Here is a 9,433-nt window from a genome sequence, read left to right on the forward strand (position 1 = left end):
TGCCGACAAGTCCGCTGCTCCATTGAGTAATGCATTCAGCAGTCACTCATGAATTATATGGAGAAAAATGATTAAGCGACTTAAATCTAGTCACCATAGTCAATAAATTTTCTCAAGGGTTTTTGTTGAGTCATAAAAGCATTCTTCGTAGATCGCACTTCCCCTTGATCCATATTTCAAAGGCATGACATATTTTGGTAGTGAAACTGAGTCCATAGCATGAATAACTTATGTCTTATTATAAATGTATCAATCGTCAATTTGTTCGTTGCACAATTTTCGGGGTGCTTTGGCTTTCGTGTGTGTTTTCTTCGTTCGCATTGCGTTTCCGGTCACCACTTTTTTATGCATGTTAATTCAGTTGAATGGACACATATCAAATAAAAATGAAATATCAATATACATTCACACACACACACACTCGCTGAAAATTGACATAATAATATAAATCAAGTGGCATATCGATGAAACGCACTTCCACAAAACTCGAGCACACATCCAAGCATTCCACCAACCAACCAACCAACCAACCGACCAGCCAAGACATAGTCTGCTTTTGGTTTGTTTCTTCTTCTCAGTTTTCGGCGCTTAATCTAGTAATAAGATTCGAATGAAACATGTTGTATCTGTCGGAGATTCAGAATGTTGCTTACAGCCAAAAAGTTCAACCGCACAACAACAAGAAGGAAAAGCGTACGTATGCGGAAAAACATGCAAAAGAAAAATGATTCGGGATAGAATGAGAAGAAAAAACGACCGAGAATGAATGACGGAATATATGAGAAATGCCACACATACTTGCTACTTGTTTCATGCATACACATATGTGAATGGTGGGGGTGGGGGCTAACTTTGACATGCACATATGATATCTGATTCGTGGCATTCGAGTTTGGGTTGCTCACAAAAGAGAAAATGAGCACAAGAAAGTGCATTATTATCTGCATAACTGAGAGAGAGGGAAAAAAGCGTTTTGGCGTACTTTTATCGCATTGTCAATACGCCAAATCGAAACGCTTGAAAACATACCGAGAACCGAGGAATTTACAGAAATGCTAAAATTGTTAACTTGATTGAAAGCCTAGAAATGAATAGAGTGAGAGAGAGAGAGAGAGAGAGAGAGCGAAAAAAGTATGCATGAAGTGGTTGAAATGCATTTGCAAATTGTTTTTCAGCGAAGAATTGCAACATGATCTACTTCTTCTTCGTGTTGGTTGAAAAAAAAGATATAAGCACGAACATTTGTGGAAGACCTCAAAGTGCATGCTTCTTAACAAAAAAATAAACTTTACTATTTTGATGCAAATTTTCAAAGAATCCATGTTACAAATCATGCGCCATTGTTTTTCGCCTCCATGTCAATTTGTGTTTGTTTTACGCCATTTTTGCTGCTCTTTCTCCGTGTAATCGCAACCGAGCGCATTTTGAATTGAAGATTAATTGCAAGAACTGTTCTGAAACAAACGTGCGCTAGTTGCATTCACTCACACGATCTATAAACAGAAATAACCCATTAAGTGCGCATATCCGGTGATTTGCTGCTCTTATGAACAAACCCATTTATATAAATCATCGATTTGTGGATGGTAGCAGACGAAAGAGAAAGAGAGAGAGAGAGCGAGAAGAAAAAAGCATGGAAAATGCACGGGAAAAATTCGTCTATCATCAATGAAATAGCAATGAAACTCAAACTGCGCTGGTTTTATGTGATTTTATGTGGCCTTGTTTCGCCCATTAAACTCCCTCAAAACTCATTAATCATATCCGATAATTTATTAAATACACGCAGCTGATCGGAGATGATGAGCGGCAAAAATAGACCAACACACACACACACACACTAATTCCAATGCCAAGTCATTTATCTGCTGGATTTCGGGATGGTTTTTTTTTCATTGGACTAACTATTGTGTTACAGTGGAATTGTACGTAGGTTAATCTCACTATGATTTAAACGAATATATCAAAATAGATGTGAAAATCAACAATTTCTTCAACGGATAATTGCTAGAAACGGAACAAATTATTTTCGAAAAGAAATACGAGGAACCCTCCCTGTAGAAATAATAACATTGACACTCAATTCAGTCTTTTTTACACACATTTTTCGGTATTAAAACGAATCACATTCGCTTTGTGATTTCTATTTTGACTTCAATGGAATGAAATCATTTCAAAGCGAATATACAATGGTTAAATATTCAAGTGACCAGATTTCAAATAGTTAAAAGCTGTTTTTGCTCACAACAAAGTGTCACTGACTCGCATTACTCATGTCAAATCCAAACCATTTCGAGTGAATTAATTTCTTAACTGCTTCTCAAAAAAAGCTTGCCACTCTCTATGAACATTATCGCCTTTATTTCTTAATTGAAATTGATGAAACTGCCATCTTAACGCTACTCAAAATCACATAAATGAAAACGAACTGAAGAAAAATAGAAAAAAATACGAATGAAATAATCAATTTCTACTTACGTTCTCACGGATATCTCCATGATGTCAAGGTATGATTGGATGAGTGCACTGAAAATCGAGCACCGATTTGAAATAACCGGAAATGTGTTTGATTTCAACAATTCAAAATCAAAAGATCATTTTACAAAAATATTTTCAATTAAAATATAAACAGAGATTCAACGATTTGTGCGTCGTTGTAAGCAGCGTATGTGTGTTGTGTGTGCCGTTATCGAAGAATTTTACGTCTGTTTGATGGGGCAACCGGACCCGTTGCGACGGTTGAACACAGTTGCTTGAAGCGAACGACGGAGGCGAGGCGTAAGAAGTGAAGAAAGAACGAACGAACGAATGAAAAAAAATGGAAAAAGCGAAATCTCGCTCTTAATACCGAACAACGATGGAACAAGCGATTTGCTACACAATATCTTGTAGTGCACTGGTGCTTTGTGCTGTATCGAGATTATTTTCTCGTTGAAAAGCAGCACAACGACGACGACGATGATGATGATGATGATGACATAAAGGAAGATAGGCGAAATGCAGCAACCAAATTCACACACATTTATTCTCAACAACAACACGGTTTTTTTTCTTTCACTCTCCCGTTTTCAGTTCGTCATTCGCAGAGCACCAACAATGTTCTATTAATTCAAATACAAAGTGCCATTCGGTTTGCTTCATGCCATCCAATACGTTCACTCTCTCTCTATCTCTTTCTCTCCGTGTATTATGATAGGCATGCGCGTTCAAGTTAAATTCCAACATTATAACGGATTCTCGCAATTCAACACGATTCCATTCCGTTTGAAAAGCACCATCCATGTAACCATTCAAACAGAAAACGCACCGAAAACTCACTTGCTGCTCACAATGTAATTGTTAATACGTTATATTTCGGACAATTTGTAAGCTCAAGCTGGTTTTTTTTCCATTTCACTATTTCGTCTTTTTCTGCCTTATTTATTATTTGATGTCAACTAAACAGAAAGAGGGCGAACGATAAAAAAATGCTGTAGTTCGCTTTGATATCAAACTTTGTTGCTGGTACGGAAAAATTCCGACTCAACAGTTAAACAAATAAACATGGATTTTCCAAATGGAATTCTACGAAATTCAACTAGCTCAACTTTGACACACTTCAATCGCGTGTTCGAGCGTGTGTGTGCATTGGTTTTTTCTTGTAGAAAATTGTCGAAAATCCAATAGAGAACTACTTTTGTTTTGGTATCACTATTTGAACATTTATTCGACCGATATTTTTACTTATTCCCAGAAATGGTGGGAATTGAATCGAAAATGTGTGCCGAAAGGCCAAAATACACAATTTAGACACACTCGTTCGTCGTGTGCAAATAACTGTTCTTGATAAGCTAAATCTTTTAAATCTTCCCATTGAACTTTTTTACGTAAACAATGCGTGCTCTGTGAAACTCAAACGCAAAGTATTGAAGTGTTTGAAATGTTTCAGCAGTTCATTATTTAAAATCGCAACTTGTTACAATTGTTTTTCTAAAAATACAGCGGCCAATAGACAGTTCCCCTATTTTTCCATGAACTTTTTCCCATAAATCCACGGACAGCACGTCCATAAAACATTATTCACCAGAAAGCGGCGTAATTATTCAAAATCGAGAATATTTCAATTTCACGAATCATACACAATTAATCTGTTAGGGCAAATGTACTACTGACTTAATTAAAATGTGACTATTATCTCTTCGGCGTTTAGTCTGGCTGTTGTTGTCTTGAGTACTTTGGAATAAACATGAATATCAACAATTTCTTCATCATTTTGATTCACAAATTGGAATAAAATTGATAAATTTTCTGTTTAGTTCCCGTTTTTTCTATCCTTCATTTTGTTTCTATTTTCATCATTCTCTTTCCACATTTGGAAGAAGTAATTTATTTGTCTAGTTCTCCACGAAGAAACTCTTGAGTAATCAAAACGTTTAACAATGTCTTTGCAAAATGAAATTAAGTAAACAGTTTGCGCGATACGAATTTCAAAAGCAGTAATTTTCACCTCAAATAATGAAAAAAACATTGCGATTCTCTGGAAAAAAAGAAAACGCACATCTTCGTATAATGAAAAAGTAGCTTTCGTTGAAATACGATCATGTTTACTGTCTTGTGTTTTTTCTGCACAACGTTGAAAATTAATTACAGTCTGAAGATAAGATAGTCACTAAGGACTCAACTAAAAACGATGTAATGTACCACTTTTCTGTCATTTTTACATGATGAATCCCATGGTTTTGATCAGATTACCATAATAATTATCCAACGGACATATTGCAATCCCCTTCAACCCTTCAAAGAAATGTGATGGCTACTTTCCATGCAAATAAAAGTGCAGTTATGAAAATCCAATTTAAAATTTGTTTGTTTGTGTGTGTGTGTAAATTACATCGTCACATAGCTTCTTAGATGCAGGAAAGAAGTGCCAAAGAAATAGCGATGCGCTACAGACATTTGATATGCGTCAAACTTGTTTTTTCTGCACGGTCACAACAGATTTCAATTTCAATGAGTTAGTCTGCACTTTTTTTCTCTCTTCTTTCGTTGGTCGTTGTCGTATTGGATTGCGGCACAATAGGAACACGCAAACGACATTCATTTAGTTTGATAATTCGTTCTGCGATGGAAACCCAATTTTAAATCGAAAACCGAAACCTCGAACCAAGTCGAAAGACTTGTAAATCCGGGCTTGCAGCTGAAAAAAAAATTCCACCCCGACGATAGAGTCGGGCGAGAGAAAAGAAAAGAAGATTTCAAGAGCGGAGCGTGTCACAGTGTGATGACAGTGACGATGATAAAGACGAATGAACGACGGAGTTTTTATTTTTAGTGGCAAAAAATGCATTCCTTATGCCAATGAATGGAGAAAGAGCGGAAAAAAACGAGATGATTTGAAAAGGAACAAGTTGGAGGTTTCGCATAATCATTCCCATCTTATTCATATTTCGAATGGCTCGGCGACTTTCGCTTTAGCTCTTAGTTCGATGCAAATGTGTCCCTTCGCTATTTTGGTTTTGCAATAATTCCACTCTTCAAATTCTCTACTCCTCGATCACGTTATGGATCCATTTGCATTCATTTTCGAAATGTTTTGCATAATGCACCAAGTCAACGTATAATTTGACATTCACACTCTCTTGTTGTGTCCATCCTCCATCGTGCGATTCATCGTACAGATTATTGTTGCAGATTATTGGCGAATCAAATAATTCTTAAGATAATTTGCTGTTTGTGTATTTGTGCTGTTGTTTTATCCGATGGATTTATAAATTCAATTGTGTTGGAAATGAATACGTACAATCGGATTAAGTTTGTTTTGAGGTCAGGCCATTGCAATGAAGCTTCAGCTCAAGAGGCGGAGAAAATAAAAAATAAAAACAAAGGAAAAGAGGGAAAAAAACTAGTTTATGCTGACTGCGATTTTTTAATTGTGTCCGGTGCACAGAGGAAAATTTAATTGCGATTTGATTCTTTTGTTGGTTTCATCCTGTGTGTTCGACAATGTTGAGAGCGACCACACAACGCTAAAATATTGCACGCAATAAGAAGAACGCTTAGTGCGAAACTAAACATGAAGCAGCCACAGCAGTAGCACCAGCCGCAAAAAAAACAACCGGAGCTCTATATTTTAAGAAACCTGGGTAATATCACCATTTTGCTTTCGATCTCTGTTTAAAACAAAAAAAAATCGTTATGAGTCTAGAAGAGAAAAAGGACGAAAACTAGAGGGAGGGAGATGGAAAAAAACGAACGATGATGAGAGATGATGAAGGCGAAAGATGAGAAAATAAAAGACAATTATCCCGGTATTTTATTCACAAAAGCGCTTTGTTTGTCGCTATTATCATTTAGCGACGGCAAAAATTGAGAGCGATAACTTTAACGTTCGTGGCCGATTTGTGTGTGAGTGTGGCTGAGCAACCAAGCCACCGACTGAAGGCGGAGAATTTTATTTTTCTTTCGCAAAATACAACGTCTCGAATACTTTATACCGACGTTGACCATATTGTTGTTTCAGTTTTTGTGCGGGAGTGTGTGTGTGTGTGTGTGTGAGAAGTGTTTTTGTTATATTTCAGCCTGTTGAAACAGGAACGACATTTTTCTATTATTCTAGTTTTTCCATTTGAAAAATTAAACGCGTGCGGATGATGCATCTGAGCCTTTCCGTTGAAAAAAAACAGCGCTCCATTTTCTCTCTCTCTCTCTCTCTCTCTCTCTCTCTCTCTCTATCTCTCTCTTATCATCGAGATGCGTAACGCGTTTCGCTGCTAATTTTTCACTTCATGCCAAAACAAAACAAAATCAACAACAACGAAAATATGAGCGAGAGAAAGGGAAAAAACCAGTGACATTCGTGGACTGGCTTTCGCCCGATGCTTCCTCTTCATCACACCCACTCTCGCCTGCAATAATTACAAGCATACAAATTAAGCTGCGAAGAGGTCACGGAATATACCTAACAAATAGTGTGTATGTTTGTGTGTGAATGCACGCCAGAGAGAAAAAGAAGGACAATGAAAGTTGAGTAAATATGAAAATTAGATTCATTCATTCATTTCGTATTTCGTAAACAGCTCAATTTGATTTACAGCATGGTTCGTTTGTCTATTTAATTCACATTTTACAATGTTTCAATCAGTTGGCTGAGAAGAAAAATTGCGCTGAGCTGTCACGATACCAAGATGAATAGCGCGAGAACGGGTGTTTTTCTCTTCATAATGCTCATTTTTTCCCGCTTTCTCTCTCGCTTGCTCGCTTGCTCGCCCGCTCTCAATGTCCTTCATTCGTTAGGCTGCATTTGTCGAAAGTGAATCAAAGCCGATCCGTGTTGTATCTGTATTTATCCAAGCGCACTGAATTGCCTTAATTTTTGGCAAACAAATAAACAAAATGTGTGCGACAAATCGGTGTCATTGCTAACGGCTGCCGTGAATATCGATTGTCGACGTCTTCGAGGTGTAAAGAATGTTTAACTACGTAGAAAACTCTACCGTTTGCCTTGATTTACACCCTAAATCGTTTGTTTATCTTTTTGCGTACGAGCGAACACGTCACACACAATTTCCCTTCAATCGAACTCGTAATATAAACAAACCGAAATCGTTTTAAAGGCACAGAGAGTGCGAAAACGGATTTCATCTTTTGCACATACTTCAGAGTCATATTTGCTAACGATGTGATATACGTCGTTTTTGTATCGGAAATAGACCCAAAAATATAGTGTTTTCTCCAAGAAACTGTCTATCCTCTCCTCGAAACATATTATTCTAAAGCTCACAAATACTTGAAATTCCACAAGCTGCTTTTAGTTTTAGGCAGAACATTTACAAACACGTAGATTTTCCATCTCTAGAAATATTTCTATGCAACATGATCTATGTACATGTTGCCGACCATCAATTTATGCTTTCGTCACGTTTTCGTTGTGCTGACGTGCTCCACTCAAATGTTTGCCACCCTCAAATCAGATGTTTTTCCTATGGCACACAGCATCGAGAAAGTGAAATGGGATCATAGCGAGAAAAATTGATTCTCATCATTTGAATAAATACGAACAGTGAAAATGAAAGTGACGATACAATGCAAACGCACCACTCTTTTTTATCCATCGCGTCAGAAATATTTTCATCATTCAGTTTCGCTATCTCTTGGCGCGAGCAAAAAAAAACGCTCAAAAATACAAATTGTTACAATGGAACGATTTCAGAACTTTTTTCATCAAATGTGCTTTTTGTATGATCATTTGCAGACAATTTGAACTTTTATGTGTACAAAGCAAACAATCATTTTTTTCTGTTCCAATGGAGGATGAAAAAAAAAAATAATTTCAACAATGTTTAACCGTCGGTTTGACGCTTGGAATCCGACTTCACTTGGATTTCAGATAATTTCGGTCTTCGAATCATTTCTTGATTGTCGTGTGAAATAAAATTTCAAAGTCATTGAAGTCCTATTTATAGTTTGGTTCGCTCTTGTTTTTGTTGCCGCTCGAGACGCGACTTTTTTTGCGCTGCAAAAATCGAATTATCAAGTTTTAAATTTCGTCAAATTTTCTCCCCAGCAACGATTCCCTATCGATGATGATGAATAATTAGCCGCAATTTTTAAGGACATCATCTGCCAAATAAACCATAAAAAAATCTTAAATCATCCATTTGATCTGCTTGAATAAGAAGAAAGCCGTTAAATGAAGGATCGAAACGTTTTCCTTTTCATGTATCGGTGATTTTGAAGCAGCACCGATTTTCTCTCCATCACCATCAAATCGGAGTGCTATAATATGGAAACGGATGGCATAGAATGTCGTTATATTCGGTTAAACGTTTGAATGCGCGCATGCCAACGCACACACATCCATGCACATAAGCCAGAATAGCAGCAACGAATGTTATTTTTCTGTTTGGTGGTCTCGATTCGGATGTTTCTCGTTGGAAAGCACACTCACTCAAAACCTAGCGAACGAGCGCATTATCACACACTGTGAGCGAACGAACGAGCGAGTGAATGAGTGAGAGAATCTTCTGTGGCGAAGGAGCGAAACAGAGAGAACAAAGCGGACCTCGTATGTCTTCTTATGATTACTGAAATTATTTGGCTGTTAGCGCTACTGATCAAATGGATAGAGTTGTGAATCTGCTGCTGCTGCTGCTGCTATCACAGCTCTTGTGTGTCCACACTTGATGAAGACGAAGAAGAGGACGACAACGATGACGATGTGCAAAAAAACTCATTGGTGGTGCTAGTTAGTTGCTATTTTGTCGTCAACTAGACAATATTGTGTTGAGTATGGCGATTGCGGTGGAACTGTTCATTTCAATGAAATCATCGTGTACGCCATAAACGGCCACCAGCATTTGTTTTTATTACTAAAAACAGAAACGGTTTGTGACTAACCTAATCCGCTTGGTGCTTTTGTGAATTCTCTTTGTGGTGTGGAAAACGGTGACCAGTA

The 9,433-nt window shown here is 37.3% G+C and overlaps 1 protein-coding gene across 2 annotated transcripts in view; it reads right to left on the minus strand.

The window, feature by feature from the left end:
* The window catches only part of LOC129569587 (gamma-aminobutyric acid receptor subunit alpha-1), a 19,173-nt gene extending 16,097 nt beyond the window's left edge, over window positions 1–3,076 (minus strand). The window contains exon 1 of one of the 2 annotated variants that reach the window (XM_055448582.1): window positions 2,479–3,076. In XM_055448582.1, the coding sequence (XP_055304557.1) occupies window positions 2,479–2,498 (20 nt within the window). In that variant the 5' untranslated portion in view covers window positions 2,499–3,076. The remainder of the gene's footprint in view (window positions 1–2,478) is intronic. The other variant, XM_055448583.1, reaches the window with a different exon arrangement.
* Window positions 3,077–9,433: the final 6,357 nt, after the last annotated feature.

The sequence above is a fragment of the Sitodiplosis mosellana genome, unplaced genomic scaffold (assembly GCF_009176505.1).
Source record: "Sitodiplosis mosellana isolate CC-2019 unplaced genomic scaffold, AAFC_SMos_1.0 Smas_scaffold_38, whole genome shotgun sequence".
Lineage (NCBI taxonomy): Eukaryota > Metazoa > Arthropoda > Insecta > Diptera > Cecidomyiidae > Sitodiplosis > Sitodiplosis mosellana.